The following is a 24,527-nucleotide window of genomic DNA, read 5'->3' on the forward strand; positions in this document are numbered from 1 at the left end:
CAACTTATTTATAATTATTATGTACAGGAAATCATCCAGTAGAAAAAGAAATGACAGTTATTTTTTAAATATGAATTCGGAATAACAATAACAGGCAAGTGCAGAAAGGTAGTGGAAAACATTGTCTAAATAATTTAACATGTTTTTTTTTATCACAATACTAATGTATTCAAAACATTAATAATAATGGACTGTCTAAATACAAAATTTGCTAAATTAATTTATTTGACATATTCCATTTTAATGCACAGTAACCCTACCCATTACAATACACTTTTTTACACAAATTAACATTTGCAGTATTTAAATGTATGACGTCCATAGAATAATTACATTCTAAATTAGTTCATTTATATTTTAAACCAGTTTTTGTTTATTTTTTAAATTCTCGTGATGTACTGTATTTCATAAAAAATATTGTAGATACGGTAGGCTAATATTGTAAATTATTATCAATAGTATTATTAGTTATTAATAAATAAATAATTAGGCTTAAATATCATTTATTCTAATTATTCTAATTATTCTAATTTAAATATAAAATATTCTAATATTTTCTGTTTTGTCTTGTTTTTCTCACCCAAATAAATACAGTATGGCCCTTATTCTGGTTCATTCGCTCGGGTGCAAATTTGCACCCTTGCGAGTGAACCAGATCCCGTCTTGAGAATCGTGGTACGCTGGTTGTGAAGAGCAACCTTAGATCTTCATGCACTCCATTTGCAAGGATGGGTGATTACACCCAGCAAACAGTTTATTCACTGTGGATGCACGCACACAGCGCATGCACATGCACAGAAATGTGCATGTGCAAAGCAAAAATATCGGCCCCATGCGAACACACGCAGCCTTGCAAATAGACCAGAATAAGGTCCTATGTGTGATCAAAAGCATGGCATTCACATGTTTTGGACATATAATAATTTGATACTTATTACTGCAACTTTGATTTATGATCTATAAACATATAATAACCACATCTATCACATGCAATTATTATAAACACGCAAGTCTTTTTAATTGCAGGTTAATGGCATCAATGTTGAAAATGCAACTCATGAAGAAGTGGTAAGTTGTAAGTATTTAGCACTAATTTGTGTTTTGTTTGATTTTTTTTTTGCCATTTTATTTCAATGCATTCAGAATTATTGCCAACACATATGGTAAATTCCAAAGGAAATATTTTTGCCAAGTTAATATTGTACTGCTTTGCTTTCCTTGTTACTTTTAATTTTTTTCATGTTACAAAATAGAATATGTTATGTATGATTTTTTTTGTTAAACAAAATGTTTTACAGAAATTGGATACACCAATATGCAATATGCAAGATTTCACTTCTTGTTTTTTTTTTGTTGTTTTTTTGTGGGGGGGAGGTTGGGTACTCAATCGAAAAATTTGTTCAAGGATTTTTTCCACAATTAACTGGTACATTGTATCGCTATCTGTTACAATTTTGTCATGTGTACGGCAAGTATTGTTCCAAAGTTTGCACAGTGGGTATCTGCATGGTTATTTTAATAATTTGACAGTAAAAAATAAAAAAACTGAGTTCAAATTAATATCCAGTGCAATTCATATCAGTGGATATCTTGCTAAAAGTGAAAAAAATTGAAATGTGACCTAAATAATAAATAATGAGTATGGTTATCTTACATATTACAGTATTTATTAAAGGCAAATGTTTTTTTCTCTTAACATCACACTGAATGAACTGAATCCCTCTATGGCAGCTCACCACACCCTCTGTGGTGGTTGGCCACACCCCTTAAGCTTTGGCCCTTGTCACTGCATACTGGTGGGCCCTGTATGTCTTAATCTGACACTGAATTGTATTATACAGTATATACAGTAGATGCCAAAAAAAATGCATTTTGATTCCTCATGATGATTCTTCTCTGTTCAATGAATCTTTCTTAAAGGATATAAATTGCAGCCCACATACTGAAATGAGTGACCTAGGAAGTGTTGTAAATAATAATAATAATAATAATAATAATAATAATAATAATAATAATCATCATCATCATTATTTTTAGGAGCATTTGGTTTTATAGATTCAAAATAACATGCACACATTTATTGGCTCTTCATTCAAAACATTAAATAGGTTTTGGCCTCAGTCAAGTGCTTATTATATAGGCAAGGGTTCATTTTACATTGTTAAATGTGAAATTTTGTAATCAATGTCTACAGGATATAATTTACATCACAATATTAGAAGCCACTACTGTCTTTGTATAATTAGTTCTGTTGAACAATAACAGACGTCCTCATGAGAAAAACTGTGGGCAAATGCTAATAAATAATAAAGTTATCAATATATATTAAGGAATAATATTAATCTTATGCATCAAATATCACAAACATTAAACCTTGGAGAGCAATAAATAGGAGATAGATAAAGTACTAACCAATCAGTCCTTAACTGTTATTTTTTTAACACAGCCTGTGAAATTATGGTTTGGTGCTGATTATTTGGTACATTATATCTGTCCACTTCATATCTATCCAATACAATTTACAAGTCACAGCATAGCAGGTTTTCCAGCAGGCAATACACAGGCTTCACAATGTGGGTACAACACTCCAAAAGTGCTTAGCATAGTCCCCACACCCCAAGCCTATTGCCCAGCCACTAACTGGCATTGGGAACTCTGACCCTCTGCTCTGCTTTGAGTCCTGATCCTGCTGTTACATAGTTACATAGTAGGTAAGGCTGAAAAAAGACTTGCGTCCATCTAGTTCAACCTGGTATAGATATCCATTGCTGATTTGGTAGGTTCTGGTATTTTACAGACAAATTATATTTCTTATTTGTACCCATGGATGTTTTTCTCCAGTAAATGTTTGTCCAACTTTGCCTTGAACGCATTTAATGAGCCAGCCGTTACCACCTCTCTGGGAAGAGAGTTCCAGAGTTTGACTGTTCTGACCGTAAAGAAACTCTTTCTACTAGCTGAATGAAATCTTTTTTCTTCTAATCTATACTCATGTCCTCGCGTCCTAGATTCCTTTCTAGTAGAAAAGAGGGTGTGTGACAGTTCCTTATATTGGCCCTTGATATACTTGTACATGTTGAGCATGTCCCCCCTTAAACGTCTCTTTTCTAATGTAAATAGTCCCAAATTGCTTAATCTCTCCCCATAGCTAAAATTCTCCATTCCCCTAATAAGCTTTGTTGCTCGCCTTTGGACTTTTTCTAATTCTATGATGTCCTTTTTATAGTGTGGGGCCCAGAACTGTACTCCGTACTCGAGGTGAGGTCTCACCAATGCTTTATATAGTGGCATAATTACCCTTGAGTCCCTAGTTTTCATTCCCCTCTTAATACATGCCAGAATTTTGTTGGCCTTTTTTGTAGCTACATTACAATGGGCACTACATCCCAGTTTGCTGTCTATTTGGACTCCTAGATCCTTTTCAAGTATGGAATTACCCAGTTCCTCTCCGCTAAGGTTGTAACTTGCACACTGGTTGTTGCACATTAACTTCCTGTGAAACTATGCTGTCCCTGCCACAATAAGCACTGTTCCTCCAAATCCATGGTATCTGTCCATAACCTCTTCTCCTAAACTGAGATATTGAGGGTTGCCACTAAGTTACATGTAATCGATATGTTAGAAGTATTGCCAACCTTTTTTTACCAGTGCATTTTACTATTCTATGTTGTCTCTCATCTTTCTGAGCAGCAAATGTTTCATTACAACCCATCTTTGATGAATTCTGAGATAGTAATATATTCAGTGGTAAAAGTAACACATCTTTCATCATTAAATGCAATCAAAATGATGTCTGGGACATAACTTATACCCTGAAGCTGTATCATTTTGTGTTAATGCCTATACTCTGGAGTAATAATACACATTCTGGTTGAAGCTCTGATATAGTTTGTATTCCCGTAATGTAGGCAATAAGCAACTAACAAGTTTCAGGATGAAAAAATGAGCTAATTTTCAACAGAAGGTCTATATGCATATTTCATTACTGACTTCACATGAATTAACACAAGGTTTAAAATTGGGGTACTGTATTGGACTTTAAAGTTACAGATTTGGTGGGATGTTCACATACAAGTATGAAACAGTACGTCTGTGTATTCATAATCTGTTGTGAATAGCAATAACTTTCACACTTTTGTTAATAAAGCTTTTAGACTTAATTTAAGGTTACATCTGCTTAAGGTGCATGATACTCCAATTACAGAAATTACAAGCATTTTTTTCCTTAGTAGTTCTAGAAAAGTCTATCATACTGTAGGTCCAGATCTTCAGCCTGCCAACCAGTCAAATTGTGTTTGTACTGTAGAGAGTTCTTTGACTTTTTCCGCCTGTCTCTGATTGGGTAGCATTTCAATCAGGTACAGTACAAGGAGCGCTTGTATGTGTTTGTGAAAGGGTTCAAATATAGAAAGTAATATGTAGCATGCCATTAAAAAATTGTAAGAGAAATATTTAAAACATCAAAAAACATGTCACCTTGAATGAAATATTTACAACTCCTTTTGGAGTATTTGTGGTGTTAGATGAGTTTGCCGTGGCCTAGATGTTTATGAGGTTGGTCCGAATGTCACTGGAAGTATTTATGCTGGGAGGCACAGTCCCTAACTGACCCTGACTGTTACCTTCCTTCTGCAGTTTTCTTAGCAGTGCGGCGGACTCCCAGTGCCGGAGCGCTCACTCGATACCAGAAGTTCGGTTTGGCGCTTCCGGTCAGCGGCTCAGCATGTTTGCGGCTTCTGGTGGCATTCTCTGTTCTGTCCCCGTTCATCCAACGTGTTTCGAAGCTCCAGGCTTCTTTGTCAAGGATGGTTGGCTGTTCCCAGAGTCCTTTTTTATACTGGTTGGGAATTTTCTTCTTTGAAAAAACTTTATTAAAAAAACGGAAGTTGAACACATTTTTGCGGCATGTCACTGGAAGTATTTATGCCCAAGTGATACCCAAGTCCAATATACTATACTGGTGCCTGTTCCCACAGCTACATCAGGTAAGGCTGGTGCTTAGGAGGTAACATTAAGTTTCACCTCTGGGAGTAATAATCAAGTGATTATTTCCTTTGGGTGACACCAGAATCAGATTTTCCGCATGATGCTACTTAGAGCAAATGACTGCATACAACTCGTGGAGGATGTTTAGTTTGATCAAACAAATGCCACTGCCAAATAAGGCTTTGTAAGCTTATCCACCCCTACTCAGCATTTGGGACCTTCAGGACTTCAATGGTGTTTATAAGTTACACATTGCCTCAGTATGAGGCAAGTTGATAGACAATTCTGCCCCAGGCAAATAGTCATTACATACACCCCAGGGTCCCAGACTTTGTGATTGTTGTCTGCTGATCTGACCACTCAGCACTTGGCTGGTTTTATTTCACCTCTATAACAAGATGACACCTTAAAGTCCCATTTTGCATATTTAAGGGTATGTCTATTGTAGATGCTGTATGTGTATTTCATGACTGCCTGTTATACATTACTCTGCAGTACTCCATAGTCCTCTGGTGATTTACACACAGACCACTTTAAAAGGTATCAGAAATCAGGCCTCTGATGCATAAAACCTTTTGTTTGCCATAATGGACCCAGGGCTCAGATTCAATAAGAAATGGCAAATATACTGTGGTGCATGACTCTCAGACAAGTCAAAAAAAGGTAAAGAAAATACCCCGCTTAACCTAGCTGGGGTTAAAGACTGTTCACAAAACAGACACATTTGTCTATTCAGACGAGGAGGTTCAAGATGATCCATGGTCAATAATAAAAACTAAGATATGTATGCCATATAACCATATAACCATATATAACTTAATTAGTAAGTTTCCTCTCTGTGAGAAGCCTGGAGGAGACACTGCAGGGCACCTTAAGGGGCAGGGCTGAATGGTCCCATCATGAGGCCCAACCCCAAACTTAGGGAAACACGAAAGATTACTGAGTTTGCTGTGAGTGACGGAGGTAAAGAACATCATCCAGTCATTTAGTCTGACCCACTTGTGAGAGAGGCACTTACTCTTAAATCCAGAAATTGTGAGACTCCTCATTTTTGCTAGTTGGGTAGGAAAGTAAGGCTTTAACATTGTTATGAAGAAACCCTCTGATTTGACTTCTTGTAGCATGTGCTGTAACATACAGGTGAATTTACAATGGTCAACACATATGTCGTGCTTTTTATAAACAGTGCAATGCTCATGGCAAACATAATCATTCTGCACACATTGTGTATGGCCAAGCCTAAACCTTACACTGCACATTTTAGCAACCTAACACACGAGTTCCCACTTTAGACACTCCACCAGAAAACATACCAGATACCAAGCACAACTGGACCTCAGGGCCAAAAAAAGGGGAAATATTTTTACAACCAAACTTTATAAGGAGACCAATAATGTCATAAAACTCGACCATGTCACATGAACTCCAGCGCACAAACCCAAAAACATTTATTGACTGCTGTCACACTGTGAATCTAATTACTTATTGTACTCAGTTAGTGAAGACCATGGTTATGGCCATGGTTCAATTCACAAACTGCCTGCTTTAGTTTCATATAGTTGAAAGTTATGTATGTCAAATCACTCATAGGTTTGCCAAAAAGCTAAACCTGGGTTAATAATTTTACAATGAGGGCTGATGTGCATGTCCCAGAATTCAAAAAGACGTTGGTGACCTGTTCCATTGCAATACCTTCTGGAAACTCTAAGTGATCTGCCACATGCGTTTAGATGAGACTGTTTCTCCCAGAGTATGTGCTCCCAAATATGTATAAAAGAAGAAAATGTTTGTGTCAAAGCTAATTAATGAGTACCAAGTGAATGATTCTAAACATATAATTTTATATAAAAAAACACTATTACACAATAAGAACTTTTTAAGGCCACAGAATTAGGATTCAAATCTCAGCTACTTTCAATTTAAGGCCAATGGTGTCTACATAATTCGTAGCTATAAGCCCTTAGAATTAGTTGGTAAGTGTGAACATATGCTCCATGGTAGTTTCCCAGATTTACAGCTTATACATATGAATTAGTGGAACATCATTGAGCTACAATAAGAAAGAGCTAAGATTTTAGTCCTATTTATGTGGGCCTTAAAAAGTTCTTTGTTTTAATTGTGGTTTTTATTTTAAATTATATGTTTAAGTTATATAATTATTCACTTGGATCTCATTAGTTAGCACTGCCACAATCTTTTTCTTCTTTTTAATTCAGTTGGGAACTGACTATTCTCTAATTTGTGCAGCAGCTGTTAGAGAAACCTCACTCTTTTGACCTTTCGTTAATGTGTATTGGCTCCCAAATATGTGCCTCTGGCCATGAAGGAGAAAGTGATAGTATAGTTAAATCTGGGCTTCATTGCTCCATTAGCTTAGTCAACCCCATGTGTGTCAGCTATGGTTTTTGCAGTAAACTTGGATGGTTCGGTATGCATCTGGATTGATAATTTGCATCTAAACCAAGCTCTGATGAGACCACATCTCTAACTGAGAACTGTGAAGGAAGTAATAGCTTATATTCAAAATGGAAATATTGTTACCACTCAATGTGATCTACCATTGGCAGATCCCACTGAATATGGAATCATTCATGCTCTCCACGATCATGACACCTGTGGGCAGGAATGCCTTTTTATGAATGTGCATCAGGACACTTGCTGGGGTGCTTTGGGTTCATGGTCAAGGACCAATTAAAATAATTTATGGTCAATGTAATAGGCAAAACCAGTGCTGGTTGCCACCAACCATAGAAGCAATCTTGTCTCTCACCACATAACTAAACCTAATGATAAACAAATTTTACTTAATTTAATACTTTTCCTAAATTCCCCAATAAGAAACTTTTGGTCTAAGAGTGCCACTAAAGATAATTCTGGTACTCTACTGTGATTCAAAAAAGTTTTGGAACCATTGCTCTATGGCATATGCACTGGCAGTGAAGTATTCCTATGTTGCATCATCTCTTCGAGGGATACCCTTTTGACATTATTGTGGATGACATCCTCATTAGGGGTTGCATTATGGAAGAACATGACATGCACCTCTGCCAGGTTCTCCATGAAAACAATATGCAGAAAAATCCAAAAAGTGGAATTTCACATACACTGAGGTCCTCTATCTTGTCTATCTCCTAACTTCAGAGAGTATTAAGCAAGATCCTACCAAGCCACAGTCTATATAACACATGCTTACCCCGACAGATAAGTTGAGTGTTTTTTTTTCTTTTTTTTGTGTATGACCAACTACTTTTCACAATTCTTGCCACACTTCAGTGAACTCACAGCTTGATTTTGCCTGCTTTTGGCAATGACATTGAAAAGTGTTGATTGGACAGCCATGTTAGTATTTTTACCATTTACCATTTTTTCTAGCCTGGTTCTTACAATTTTTGATGTGCACGTTCCTTAGCTTTGCTGTTGCCTTTACAGAATGATCTTGGTGCTGTCTGCAAGCAATGAACTAACCTTAGGTTTTGCTTCCATGATCATTAGTGAGACTACAGTATGTGCCCGATTCAGACCTGCTCACTAGGCTGCGAGTGTTTGGAGCCCAGTGAGTAGTTAAAGGCCGCCCTACATGAGTGAAATCCTGGCCATGTGCATGGCTGCAACTGCATTTGCAGCAGTACACACAGGGGGAAATCCATTCAGAATTACTCACCATCAAATTGATTCCTCTCTGTTCTCAGCACCGAGTAAGTCTAGACTTGGCGCTGCGGCGACCGTGGGGAGAAATAGGCTCTCCTAATGGCCGGGAAACGCCTGCATTTTTTGGGGCACTCCCAGAAAAAGCTGGGTTACTGCCCCAAAAGGTCACAAGGCTAGCCTTTGCTAGTTCCGTACGTACAGTCGGCTCAAGCATGTGCACATCATACAGATGAAGCCAGACTCATCTATCCCTTTAATAGGATTAAGTGAGTAATGGGATTACTCTGCTAATCCCCTACTGTATTGTTCTATGTATTGTATTGCAGTTGAGAACAATAGACCTTGGCTCAGCATGGCTCACCATGGCTATCCAGAGATGGCTAGATGAGGCTGGCTCCGTCTGTACCATGCGCAGTCATCCAATAATTGGCTTTACAGCCCTACAAACAGGTCTGAATTGGGCCTTATGTAACATTTAGCTCACTGTTGACTCTTGCGTTTGCTTGTCAAAAATGTCACAAGTTCATCTATGGTTCACTGGACCGTACACTTAGAAATTAAATTACAGTATATGGAGATTAAATTATGAATTTAATTACTTTGCATTTCCTATGGAATATTTAAACAATATGTAAAACCGTGTTATTGTATAAAAAACTCCAAAGTACAGAAATGCAGCTCAGCATTTCTTATTCCTGGTACTTTGCATACATGTAATTTAGTCAATTCCGAATGCATCCTGAGGCGCACTTGCTAACAAATAAATAGGACATTATGTTTTGCTGAGTAACAGTGTAAATGAAAACCACCTTCCTTAGAATTAAGAGAATCTGACCTTTATATACATCTACCAAAGAGTTAGCTAATGAAGTGGCACTGCAGAGTACCGTTCTACAATGGGCAAGGAACGAAAATAACAGATGTTCATTTCAGAAGTTAATGACTTATAAAGCTTTTTGTGTTCTTTAGATTGCTTATTTGTGCATTTCAGTTTCTATCATGAAACACAGCACAAATGCTTATGCTGTCTGTGTTATATTGGGTCCCATTCAGACCGGCTTGCAGAAAGTCCGAATTCACTGCAGGCAGGCCCTGACTGCGAGCGCCTTCAACTTTTTTTTCGTTGAGGCGCTCGCAGCCTGAGTGACCCCCAGAATTTCATGGCTGTGCCCACAAAATTGGTAGGTTTGCCCATAGAGACACTGGATGTGCTCCAGCAAACTAAGGTATTCCCATGTCTGTTCGGGTGGGCGCCTGCACCGATTTTGCATTGATCCGCGCTGCCACCGAGTGACATAGAAAAACGCAGAGGGGGGGGAGGGGGGGGAGGGTTTCCAGTTGCACAGAAACCCCCATCCTCTTGGAAAGTGGTTCAAATAGCAATGGAATATAATATGAATACAAGAGCTGCCACAACATCATGCAGTGTACGGGACAGAGCAGAGCTGAAGCACATGCCCAGTGGTAGCAGCTTCTTCTACTAAAGTTTGCAGTGTGTGTGGATCGGAGTCCTCAATCAGTGCACTTGACCAAAGATTAGCTACCAGGAAGAAGAGAAAGGAGCCTTGCCATGAGGTGGGAGAATGTGTGCTTTGAAAGTGCAGTACTGGTTCTATTATGTTTGTGTATTTATTAATTATGGTATGTTTGACCATTTTCCTGACAAATTATTTATATTATTTAAATATTTAAATGTTTAATACAGCCTATAAGATAGTATACAGTTAGACATATATAATTATAAATATTATTACTATATTCCATACAGTATCCAGTGTATAAAAAGACCAGTGTGTACATTAATGTCCAGGGTCAGTATTACGTTCCTCTAGCGCTCGCCCAGACTCCCACCCTTATTACAGTGTTCCACAGAGTGATAATTTGTGTACTGAATTTGGAACACACACCCCCCCCCCTCTAGAAATCCTGCGTTTGCCACTGAGTGACTCCTGATCACACAGCAGCTGCAAGCGCCGGGCAGAGTAGAAGAAAAATACAGCATTTGGGGGGGGGGGGGGATATTTGTAATACCTCATACTACCCCTTTTAGCAAATGCTTGCCCACCGCTGTCCCTAAAGCCAATTATGTTTCTGTCAAAATGTAGTTCTTTTAAATACATATATTATTTGAATTGGTCTTTTTAATAAAATGTTTCCAGTGTCTTAAGTAAAACCCCCAAATTTAATCTAATTAAGTTAATGGTTTTTACCCAGAGATTAATATATTATTTAGTTAAACTTGAAAACTAGGGATACTTTCTGTGATATTTAATTATAGAAACTTTTTTTTATTACAGGAAGGTTAACTGTATCATATATTTTAACTATAAGTTCTCATTTAGCCGACAGTGAATGGGACCTTTCCATTCACTCTGCAGTATATACGTCTTTTAACCTTTAATGGAAACTTAAATTGAATCCTGCCTCCTGGGTGACATCCACTAGTCTATAAAACTCTTATAAGTATTTAGTTCTTCAATAGGGTTTAGCACCACTGACTGCAGTCGTATTGATAATTTGAAGTGAGTGAAACTTCTGTGCTTCGTTTAGTGAAATAAAATATCAGTAGAGACGTTCACAGTTTTAAGCAACTTTAATGAAAGTGCAACCCACAATGTTCATTTCTTTCTGTAATTGTATATTGCGCCATGCTGCGGTGCTGACAAAGAAACAAAATACTGTAGATTATTTCAGCTTTACAGCAAACTGCTGATAAGAAAGGGTTGCCACAGAAATGTACCTTCATGGAGGTATTGTATTGTAATTGTGTAATTAAATTAAGTGAATATAATAAATTAAAAAATTGAAGTTCATATTAAAAAGTAAATACAAATGAGGGATGGTTTGCAATGTGGCTACAAGTCCTTTGTGTAATATGTTAATAAAAAATAAATGAATATTATTTTCTACCGCCACATTACACCATTCCCATTTTTTATCTACATTAAGAATATGGATCTTCAAGTAAACATAGAAACATAGAATTTGACGGCAGATAAGAACCACCTTTTTTAAACATGTTACCTCAAACCATATTTGATCCTTATTTTTTTGTAAGGATATCAATATGCCTATCCCAAGCATGTTTAAATTGTACTACTGTATTTGCCTCTACCACCTCTGATGGTGCATGGTGGGGAGGCCTGTAGAGAGTCTATTGAAGGGGAGAGGGGAAAGAGGAAGCTAGTAAAGAATTCAAATGGGTCCTGGGGTGAAACTAATCACAATATTAGAGCCATATCTAAAAATAAACATAAATTAAAATGCTTACTGGCTAATGCAAGAAGCTTAGTGAGTAAAATCGGGGAGCTTGAAACGGTGATCAGTAGGGATGACTACGACATCATTGGTATTACAGAAACATGGTGTAATGAGTCGCATGACTGGGCATTAAACATGGAGGGATATACACTCTACAGGAAAGACAGGGAAAATAGAAGGGGCGGGGGTGTGTGCCTATATGTAAATAATAACTTAACATCATGTGAGAAAAATATGAGCACAGACCTGGAAGACGACAACTCGGAGACAGTGTGGGCAGAGATAACCGACAATAATAAGAAACCAAAAAACAAATTTATAATAGGGGTATGCTATAGACCACCAAATATAAATGAAAGGGAAGAGTCTCTTCTTTTAAACCAAATCAAACAAGCATCAAATCAGGGTCAGGTATTAATTATGGGGGATTTTAATTTACCCGACATTGATTGGGAAAACGAAACAGGTAAATCAGCAAGAAGCAATGGGTTCTTAAGCTTACTTAAAGACCAGTTTATTACACAAACGGTAGAAACTCCAACTCGTGATGAGGCGCTCTTGGACTTAGTATTAACAAATAACACAGACTTAGTTTCAAACACAAAAGTAATTGAACAATTAGGGAATAGTGATCACAATATGGTTTCACTGGAAATCAACTTCAGTAAATTACATCAAAAAGGATCTGCAAAAATACTAAACTTCAGAAAAGCGAACTTTGAATTATTCAGGGAAGCCCTAACAGGAATTGGGTGGGAAACGGTTATGGAGGGAAAAAATGCAGAGGAAATGTGGGATACTCTAAAAAAGGTGCTTGATTCACTAACTATTGAATACATTCCTAAAGTAACTAAAGGTAAATTCAACAAAAAAAAGCCACCATGGTTGGACAAAGAAGTAAGGTCAGCTATCAACAATAAAACCAGAGCCTTTAAATTCTATAAAAATAACTTGAATGAGGAGGCATTCGCAAAATACAAAGAATCAAACAAAACTTGTAAAGGGGTAGTCAAAGCAGCTAAAATATTATATGAAGAGTGCATAGCCGCTGAAAGCAAAAACAACCCAAAGAAATTTTTTAAATACATAAATAGTAAACGTTTAATTAAGGAAAACATAGGCCCACTAACTGATACTAGTGGAAAAAGTGTTACTGAGGACAAGGGAAAAGCAAAACTGTTAAATGAGTTCTTCTCATCAGTATTTACTAAGGGAGAGCAGACTGTGGAACGAACATTTACCACAAACGGGACAAATAAGCCAGATCTCATTGTGGATTTCACGCCGAAAGAATTAATACTGAGGCTAAGCAAACTCAAAACAAATAAGTCACCAGGGCCAGATGGGATTCATCCGAGGGTATTAATGGAATTAAGGGATGAACTAGCTACCCCCCTACATTATATCTTTAGCAAGTCAATATCGTCAGGTATAGTACCAAAAGATTGGAGAATAGCAGAGGTAGTGCCAATATTCAAAAAAGGAAAAAAGGAAGATCCCGCTAATTACAGACCCGTTAGTTTAACATCAATTGTGGGTAAACTATTTGAAGGATTTTTAAGGGATGGTATCCAGGAATATTTAGATCATCACCTTCTACTCAGTACTAACCAACATGGGTTCGTGAAAAATCGTTCATGCCAAACTAATCTACTAGGGTTCTATGAAGAGGTTAGCAAAAACCTCGATAATGGAAATGCTGTAGATGTGATTTTCCTAGATTTTGCTAAAGCATTTGATACTGTCCCACACAAGAGATTGATTAATAAAATGGAGAACCTAGGATTGGGTGAAAATATCTGCAGATGGGTAGGGAATTGGCTATGTAATAGAGAACAAAGAGTGGTTGTGAATGGTGCCGTATCAGATATGATACCGGTACTAAGTGGAGTGCCCCAGGGTTCGGTTTTGGGGCCCATTTTGTTTAACATTTTTATTAACGATATTGGGATAGGGTTACTCAGCAATGTATCCATCTTTGCGGACGATACAAAACTTAGCAAAGTCATCAAATCACCAGAAGATGTCACCATGCTTCAAAATGATCTTGCAATTCTAGATGAGTGGGCAAAAAAATGGAAGATGAGGTTCAATGTAGATAAATGTAAGGTTATGCACCTTGGGAGACACAACCAGTGTGCAAGTTACAACCTTAGCGGAGAGGAACTGGGTAATTCCATACTTGAAAAGGATCTAGGAGTCCAAATAGACAGCAATCTAGGATGTAGTGCCCATTGTAATGTAGCTACAAAAAAGGCCAACAAAATTCTGGCATGTATTAAGAGGGGAATGGAAACTAGGGACTCAAGGGTAATTATGCCACTATATAAAGCATTGGTGAGACCTCACCTAGAGTACGGAGTACAGTTCTGGGCCCCACACTATAAAAAGGACATAATAGAATTAGAAAAAGTCCAAAGGCGAGCAACAAAGCTTATTAGGGGAATGGAGAATTTAAGCTACGGGGAGAGATTAAGCAATTTGGGACTATTTACATTAGAAAAGAGACGTTTAAGGGGGGACATGCTCAACATGTACAAGTATATCAAGGGCCAATATAAGGAACTGTCACACACCCTATTTTCTACTAGAAAGGAATCTAGGACGCGAGGGCATGAGTATAGATTAGAAGAAAAAAGATTTCATTCAGCTAGTAGAAAGAATTTCTTTACGGTCAGAACAGTCAAACTCTGGAACTCTCTTCCCAGAGAGGTGGTAATGGCTGGCTCATTAAATGCGTTCAAGGCAAAGTTGGACAAACATTTACTGGAGAAAAACATCCATGGGTACAAATAAGAAATATAATTTGTCTGTAAAATACCAGAACCAACCAAATCAGCAATGGATATCTATACCAGGTTGAACTAGATAGACGCAAGTCTTTTTTCAGCCTTACCTACTATGTAACTATGTAACTATGATGGGAGGCTATTCCACTTATCTACTACTCTTTCTATGAAGTAATTCTTCCTCAAATTTCCCCTAAATCTTCCTCCCTCTAGTTTCAGTGCATGTCCTCATGTTCTGTTGCTCCTCTTCCTGTGAAGAATGTCTCCCACCTGTACCTTGTTAAAACCCTTGATATATTTGAAAGTTTCTATCATGTCCCCCCTTTCCCTTCTCTGCTCTAAAGTATACATATTAAGATCTTTTAGTCTTTCCTGGTACGTTTTGTGATGTAGGCCATGCACCATTTTAGTTGCCCTTTAGTACAATAACTAAAGGCTACAGGAACTAGACAACAGTCACCCCAAAAAAAGTTGTGGTTGTGAGAAAGCTGTAAACAAAAAAAAACCCCACACAACCTTTCTCAATTTTTTTATGATTCCATGAGACTTGGCATTAATCCCTGATTCCTAGAATGGCAATAGATTTCAATAACCCTCCAAACATTAAGGGGGATATTCAATCTCCAGCGAGCACCTCCCACCGGGGAGATGCCCGCCGGGCCCTATTCAATGCTGTCTTCCCCGACAGCATTGAGCAGGGTATCTCGGCAGAACGAGCCCGACATCACAAGCTGTCGGGCTCGTTCTGCCGAGAACAGGCGGGAAGTGACGAGCTGCCGGCTGCAGCTCGCCTCTTCCCGGCCGCAACTCGCCGCCACGCCCCCTTTTCGCTCCCCGGCAGGCGGGACATTGAATCCCGCCTGCGTGTTCTCGGTCGAGCTGACCGAGAATGGGACTGGGTCACGGCGGTCGAGCAAGCTCGACTGCCGTGACCCTGACATTGAATACCGCCCTAAGACTACACCGTTGGATTTGTAATGGTCACAAGGGTTAAAAAAATCTGAAGCACATAAATGGTAATTTACATACTGTAAATCCAAAGGTTTGGGGTGTAATTCCGCCCGAGTACGGTGGCCAAACTGTGACATTTTTTTAAAGAGGCAATCTCTTACAAAGCAAAGCCATCCAGTTCAGCTGCCATCCCACACTGTCCCTGAACTCGAGCGGCATTACATTTCACCCTTGGAGTCCAAAATCATTTTTGGTTTGACACAAATATCACATTTTCCTAAATTATAAAGTAAAATAAAGAATTTCTATTTCAAGTATATCATAAAATAATTGCACTACACGTGGGTCTTATTGCAAACAAGTAATGTATGTTAGTATTGAACAGTTTGCATAACTACCCATAACTACTTTTTTTTATAGTAGGATATCACTGGTTATAGCATCAGATCACAAACACTAATTATGTATATTGTATAATATTGGAGTATAATTTAGTAGATAAAATTAGATAAGATTACTGTCCTTTTTATTTTAGTAATACCATTTATCTGTGATAATTCCTAGCCACCCACAGTGAAGTCCAGGTGGCATTCTAGAAAAAAATAAGCATAAATAACTTCAAGTGGCACAATGGTGCCAGTTACTCCCTAGGTAGTGGTATATCTATAATCGATGGAGGGTTTATGGTGCACATGTGTCCCTGGGGGAAGCCACCACACGCCCATTACCCACATTTCTTCAATAATTACCTCTCCAGAGTCTGAAGTCACTGCACAAGTCAACAGGAAAATGGTGTTGCAGCTGTTTGCGCATGAAAAATCGCTGATAATTGGCCAATGTGCTATTTCCTTTAGACCTGCAAATGAACACTAGGTTCTGGCTCAGAGACTACTCTGGCTAAGAGAGGAGGGGGCCCGGACGGAGACTACACACCAGCCATCTCCTGTCTTAATAAAACCCTGTAACTGTAGTTAAAAACCTCGGACATGTTTCTTTGGAAGCAGGTGCAAAGTACCAAGGCTAGCCAGACTCAAAGGGTTAAGGCTGGCAAGAAGGTTCAGATTTGCCCACAAGACAGTATTCCCAAGCCCCTTTAAGTGAGTGGTGAAGTATTTTAAGAGTGTAAATAAAAAAGGTATGTCCCACTCTCCAGTCGGCCAATGATCATCAACTCTCCTCTTCCCTGGTCACTGCATCCTATGCACGTATCCAAGATTTTGCCCACGCTGCCCCCGTTTACTGGAATGAGCTCCCCAACTTTGTTAGGCTCTCCCGACCTTGCATTGCTTCTAATGTTCTCCGAAAACCCACCTGTTCATCAAAGCGTATCCTCCTGCATAACCTAGTACCGAGACCACTCTCCCTACCTGACACCTCATATCCTGGCCATTCCTGCCATACTGACTTCTTGTCTTCGGGCCTACTTGCCCACATCTCATGTTGCCTGTCTGTCTCCCCTTTCCTCCAGACTGTAAGCTTCTTGGAGCAGGGCCCTCTTCCCTCCTGTTCTCAAAGCCCTTTTCTTGCATATAAATTTCAGCTCTCTTACTCGCCTGCCATCTATACCCGCATCTCTTCTTACTTCAATTCATTCACTTTAACCAGTGACAAACTGCCCCTAGCAGCAAGCAGACTACTCCTCTGCTTCCCTACATCTCAGCTCTATTGTGTAATAAGAATTGTGCTGCTAATTGTTACCTCTGCTCTGTTTTAGTTCTTCAGTTACTGTTATGTGTAGTCCTGTGTTCCCTGTATTGTTCTAATTTGTGCCCTATGTACAGCGCTGCAAACCACTTGCGGTTCCTAATAAATTAAATATCATAATAATTAATAATGATATTTCAGCATAAAAAAAGGTATCTCATCAAAACCATACCACACATGGGCCCTTATTCTGATCGGTGCGGCCGGATCCGAATATGCGGCCAGCACCGTGCGTCCTAAACCCCGCCTTCCATACGGATCGCCAACTCCGTCCGTACGCGGTAAGAAGCTGTCCGAACGGACCGCACGTGTATTTCTCACGAATACACCTCCTCCATCTCAGGGAACCTCCCCCATCATTTGATGGTCGCAGACCATCGAATGCAGGGCCGAGTGGTCCGCCAGCTCCCGCAACCTCAGACCACACGGGCATTTCTCCGTGCAAAAGCAGGGATCTGGGCGGGAAGCTGACATCCGGCAATGTCAAATGTCCGCCCCCTACACATGCGTACGCCCAGCGTTTTCATGGGAACGCCCATGAAACGCGGGGCTTATGCATATGGTAATGAGCCCAAATAGCCCTTCACGCCCCTCTCCACCCCCTGTTCGGAGTGTTCACATTTCATGCGGGATTTGGCCGTACGCCCCACTCGCACATGCGCAGAGACGCCTCTGCACATGTGCAGACACAAAACATCGGCGGCACGAACGCACGCGGATAATACCGCACCAACCAGAATAAGGGCCATGATATCACAAGCCTACTATTACTAGACCTCAGCAAATCTCCCATTAACCCAAGTTATAAAAGAAAAGGATACCAATTGACAGAGATGTTTGAGAGGAACTAAAATCAGATGCTTTTTAAAAATGCATGGACCCTGTTTGAAAGAACCTTCTCAGAATGTACAGTGTGACTTGGATATATGTCATTACTTCACTGCATTTCAAAGACGGTAAAAGAAAAAAAAATCAGTCTAGACTTTGCTATGGTATGACAGCTTATCTAGCTTACTCTGTCACAGATAAGTGAACTGGTTTTCATCATTAAGTTATCAAAACCCAACTTGTCATGAAGAGGAAAGAAGAAGGCTTACATAAATCTAGGAAGAACCTCATTACATATATATTGACAGATAGATCATACACAGCATACAGTGTAAACAACACGTCTAAAAAGTTTATACACTGTTATTACAACTTTAGGTTTTTGTGATGGAAAGCAGAAGCCAATCATGTCGGGAAAGGTGGGCGGAAAGGTGGAAAATGTAGTTAAACATTGATAAATGTAAAGTAATTCATTATGGCAGTGGTTCCCAAACTTTTTTGCATCACGGCACACTAGATTATAAGAATATTTGTCAAGGCACCCCTAGGTGCAATGTTTGCTACCGAGAATTTCAGAAAACAATATTAAATTAAATAGGTTGTGCTTATATGTCATCCTTAGGTCCAGTTATGTGGTGAGGGACAGAATTCACTTCTGTTTATCTACATACTGTATTTTAAAACTGGAAGCCGCAAGCACTGATTTTGCCTATTACATTGACCATAAATAATTGAATTGGTTCTTGACCACCAAACCGAGGCACCCCTGCAAGTGCTCTGAGGCACCCCAGGGAGCATAGGCGCACAGTTTGGGAACCACTGCATTATGGGAACAAAAATGAACAAGCTACTTATAGGCTAAATGGAGTTATTATAGAGAATTCTGCTGTAAAGAAGGACTTGGGGGTCATCATACTGTAGATGAAAAATTGGGTAATAGTGCACACTGCTCAAGTGCAGCAGCAAAAGCCAACATGACACTGGCATGCATTTAAAGGGGAATGGATTCAAGGCATGCCAATGTGATAGTCCTGTGTTCCCTCTTTACAAGGCATTGGTGAGACCACACTTGGAATACTGTGTTCAGTTCTGGGCACCACACCTTAAAAAGGACATAAATGAAATGGAACAGGTACAGAGAAGGGTGACTTAGCTAGTAAAAGGTCTCGAATCACTAGAATACAAAGATAGGTTAACCAGACTGAATATGTTTTCACTGGAGAAACGGAGGTTGAGAGGTGATATGATTAGTATGTTCAAATACAGGATTGGGAATCGTAGGGAACTTGGAGATGATTGGTCCCTAACAGGACTATACTGGGACATGCGAGCATGCACTGAGGCTCGAGGAAAATAAATTCTGTACTGAATAAAGAAGAGGATTCTTCTCCATTAGAGCAGTAACATTCTGGACCTCATTGCCCGTGGGGGTGGTTACAGCAACTATTGTTAATGAATTTAAATCAAAACTGGCCACTGAGGGAATCCTATAGATATGACTTACTCAAGTCAGTAGTTACAAGTCAGATCTGAGGAGTATGCATAATATAATTTGCTGCTTCATAAAAGTGGTTTTAAACCCACATAGAATATTGAATAAATATAATATTAAAATATAATATATATTATATAAAAGAGAGGTCCAGGTACCTGATACTTGTTTCCTTAATTATATTTCCCTTTAGGGAAAATACTGTATATATTAGATACAGGCATAATATTACGGATTGCTATTTTCCCTATATTCTCTTCTTAGCATAAAGTCTATTGCTCATTGGTCAGATTTATTCCGCTGTTGATTTTGTATAATATTTACTATTATACACTGAGGTAGACAGTTAATTAAAATAAAAATTTCCTTTACAAAGAAACATGAGAGCATATCCTGTTTGATTGAGATGTTCTTGATTACAGGCGAGTTATTCAACTTCATTTAAAACCAGTTTACCTGTGAGGACAGTACTAAATGATATCTTCATGAACATTGCTCAGTGTTGTCACTCAGAGCTCTTCTGTATTAAGAAAAAAAAAATAAGCAAGGGCAAGGCTACTGATATGATTCATTACACTGGGCCAATAGTTTTTTTTATTATTATTATTATTATTATTATTATTATTATTATTATTATTATTATTATATTATTTGGTGAATCACCCAAAAGAGTTACATTTTTAAAAGAAGTGAATGAAGAATTATTTAGCGGTTGTTAACTTTTGAAATATAATTTAATATTTACAGGTAAATGTAACATTTTGAAGGCTGATAATGTAAAATGTTAGTTAGGAATAAATCACTGAGAGATGCTGAGCTGAACATTTTGTAGGAGGTTCTTGCATTCCTTTCCATTGGCCGTAATCCATGGCGGAGCTCAAGCATCTATAACAGATTATTCCATATTTCAGAATATTTTTTATATTTCAAAGATGTATTTTTAAGTATCTTGCATTTGTGCTGTATAAACACATCAACCACATGAAATACACACACATATATTTTATTTGTGCATTAAACAAGGTTTCAAAACATGAAACAAAGTTTGTGTACTATCTTAGGCACTGAATTTGAATCCCAAGCAATCATAGTATTGAACATATTTAGTGCCAGTTACATATCATGTCCCCAGTAGTGCTGTTACAGATGTCTGTAGTAGTGCCAGTTACATATCATGTCCTCAGTAGTGCCAGTTACATATCAGGTCCCCAGTAGTGCTGTTACAGATGTCCTCAGTAGGTTTTTAGCATAATTTTTTTTTATAAAATGTCACTTATTGTAATGTATGGTTTTCGGAATAATTTGGTTAACGGACATTTGATAACGGATACTCAAAATGAGGAAACGGTATAGACTCCTTGGTCCTCTTTCGAGTGGACCGCATGTGTATATTAGATGGAAAGTCCCTATTAACACAAATACATAGGCCCCTTAATAGGAGGACCTTTGTTTCCCCTAACATCTGGGAAACAATTGCCGGTTACACGCGGCACACGAAAGGATTCAACGATTACAGCATATCATTATTATGTATGTTGTGGATCCTTCCACCGATTCCTTTAACGAATAATGTCCCAATTCAACTGCACTTTGCATTCGCATAGCGCTGCACTAACAGCGCTATGCGTTCCACATGCGTTCCACCCGAATACCGGAAGTACGCAACCGGAAGTCCAGCCATCACCACCCACCACCCAAAAGCTTTACAGGAGATCTAGACCTGCATTGACCATCAACCCATCGACTGGAGTGAGGTACAGATCATCTGAAGGCAAGCCGCCTATCTAATCACCCACCCGGGGTCACCCAGCGGACCTCTCACTAACACTTCTGATATTCCAACTGGGAGGAATGCCACCCCCATCATAAAATTGGAGGAAGTACCATTTGAATTCCGCTTTGGTCCAGTCTAGAGGATAATTCCACCATCCTATCTCCTTGTCATACATTGAACTGTGGTCTTTCAAAGGTGATGTTACATTAATTGGATGCAGCTTTTATACCCCTAAACCATTTCCCCCATATTACTGTGTACTATATTATATCCATATTATATTTTATTTGTGCTAATTTTAGTGTGTTATTGTATAATTAAAATGCTTTTTTAATTGACCTTGCTCTGTCATCAATTAAGCGCAGTCTATACCGTTTCCAGATTTTCTTTATAGGGACTAACAATCCCTTTTTTTATTGCTGCTGGCAGAAACAACTCACACAGGAGCCCCTACAGTTACTCTGGTAACTGTTTTTTCCTTTATAAGGGATACTCAACCTATATAAATAACTGTTAATAAATACAAAAATAATTGTATTCTACTAAGAACACAGTACCAGTAACACTATTTCAACTTGAACTAAAAAAAATTGTGTGGATGAAAGTGAGCTATAGAAAAATCAACTCATTTAAAGCCTGAGATAGTGTTAAAGTCCAAATCCATTTTTTTTTCTAGCAGCCTTTCACTCCCTGATAAAAATAGATTGGGAATAACGTCAAATTTTAGTATTATTGGACTGCAATTTAATTATCTTATGCAATAGCAAAGTGCTTCCTGCTTTAACATTTTAATTAAACAGTCAAAATGTATTGGTTACTCTACATATTCAAAGCATGGAGATTTGATTTTCTCTGATTAGCTAATGGTACATGTTCAATTTTTGTCAATTAAATGCAGTTTGGAGGCCTTATTAACATAGCAATTAGCATGGAAACATACAGTGCTTAAGTGGTGTGACCATTCAGGAAAACCTATTTGAAATGCACTGATTAACTGAGTGACGGTAGCCCAGTGCCGTTGGAAAATTATGAACAATAACTTCTTTTCAAGTTATTATATTTTATAGATGTTATATTAAACATAATAAACTAAGCCCCAATACTCGGTATATTTTATCAACGTTTCTGTTGCTGTACTTTTTGCATTGATGAAACACAGAACTTGTTTGATTGCATTGCATGAATAATAATAATAATAATAATAATAATAATAACAATTGGAATTATTTTGCCACATTCCTGCAGCGCTGTTTCAAATTGTACTGCAATGGGCAGGAACATTCTTGCAACAAAATTACAAAGTTTATGTACATTAGGGGTAATTCAGACTTGATTTCACGTCCGCAAATTCACACGACTGCCAATTATCAATTGATTGTCCATGCGTTCAGCCTGTAGTACGCAGCCTGTAGTGAGGCCGTCCTGCGATAAAAGCGATCTGGCGATGAATTAGAATTAGAAATTTATGCATGAAGTCTGGAGAAGAGATAAACTGGAGATACAGTGGAGATAAAGTGAAAGGAGATAAAGCACCAGCCAATCAAATATGTTTGAAATGACAGTTGGGAGTTGATTTGCTGGTGCTTTATCTCCTTGCACTTTATCTCCACTTTATCTCTTCACCAGGCTTAATACATCTGCCCCATTGTTTTTTCTCTCTCCAAGGCTTGATACATCTTACCCCATGTGTGCTGGTCCAGTGACAGGAGGGGGGGCACTTATATTGGGGCCCAAGACTGAGGGGCCCAGGACCAGCAGGAGGCAACAGCACAATAAAGCTTCTATGTTGTCTTAGTGCATGTAATGTCACAATGGTGCGCTGTTTGAGAGCAGGGAAGCGAAGAGGTAATTGTGGGTTAAGGTCAGGCAAAGAGAAACAGAGTAAGGCTGAAAGTCACAGCAAAGTTGAGAGAGGAGGCTGAGAGACACTTGGGAAGACATGGGAATGGTAAAAGAAACAAAGGACAGACTTAGGGGTGTATTCAATGCTGGGGTTGCATTCAACTGACCCCCCTGCATACGCTGTTTCCCCCTCGCTCTGTTTTCTAAGCAAAAGGGAAATGGCATATACAGCCGCTGAAACAGCAAGACTTGTGGCTAACTGCAGCGGGCTCCCTGCATTAGCTGCGAGCCTCGCTGTTTGGGGGAATCCTCACCATCCTCTGAGGATTTCCTTGCGGCATTGAGCACGGTGAGCGTCTGGCGCGGGGGGTTAAACAGTAAGGATGACTTGTTTTCTGCGCCGTTTATCGCCCTTTGAATTACAAAGCATTGTATACACTCCATTAAGTTTGACACCCATGACAGCGCTGAGGTCATGGGTTCAATCCCCACCATGGCCCAACTGTGCAGAGTTTGTATCTTCTCCCCGTGCTTTCGTGGGTTTACTCCAGGTACTCCGGTTTCCTCCCACAATCCAAAAATATACTGGTAGGTTAATTGGCTTCCAACAAAAATTAACCCTAGAATGTCTGTGTGTGTGCGTATACATGTGGTAGGGAATATAGATTGTAAGCTCCACTGAGGCAGGGACTGATGTGAATGTTCAAATATTCTCTGTAAAGCGCTGCTGAATATGTGTGCGCTATATAAGAAACTGTTAATAAATAAATAAATAAATAATATCACATTTCTCTGCTTAGTTTCTATCTAATGCAATTCAAGCATATTAAGCTGGGTACACACTAGACTATATTTTAAATGATTTTTAAGTCAGAATGAGGCAATGTTCCAGTGGCAATGTTACAGGGTTGACGGTGCCCGCTCCCACAGGACTTCATTGACATCCTTCATCATCTGTACATGAAGTACAAGAGAGGACAGCGCAAGCAAGGGAAATGCAGCGTGGCCCCTGCTCCATTGCTTCCGGCATCCTCAAGTATGTACAGTATGCAGTTCCCAATGCTGGTTCTCTGGATACACACATTGCCTAGTGTGTATCCCTTATGCAGTACACCAGTCAGAGCATAACAAATGATCATCGATAGTGTTGAGCGAATCTGTTTTGAGCGTTATCATTTTGACTGAATTGTATTCAGTTTTGGGGTTCAAAATGTATTTGTTTTATTCATTTACTAACCTGTGCTCATTTATA

General features: G+C 38.8%; 1 protein-coding gene across 1 annotated transcript in view; it reads left to right on the forward strand.

Moving 5' to 3' along the window:
- Positions 1–24,527, forward strand: part of SNTG2 (syntrophin gamma 2) — a 349,806-nt gene that overhangs the window by 206,014 nt on the left and 119,265 nt on the right. The window contains exon 6 of the mRNA XM_083178467.1: positions 1,027–1,068. Coding sequence (XP_083034593.1) covers positions 1,027–1,068 — 42 coding nt within the window. The remainder of the gene's footprint in view (positions 1–1,026; positions 1,069–24,527) is intronic.

Source organism: Crinia signifera, chromosome 3 (genome assembly GCF_055691185.1).
Source record: "Crinia signifera chromosome 3, ASM5569118v1, whole genome shotgun sequence".
NCBI classification, from domain to species: Eukaryota; Metazoa; Chordata; class Amphibia; order Anura; family Myobatrachidae; genus Crinia; species Crinia signifera.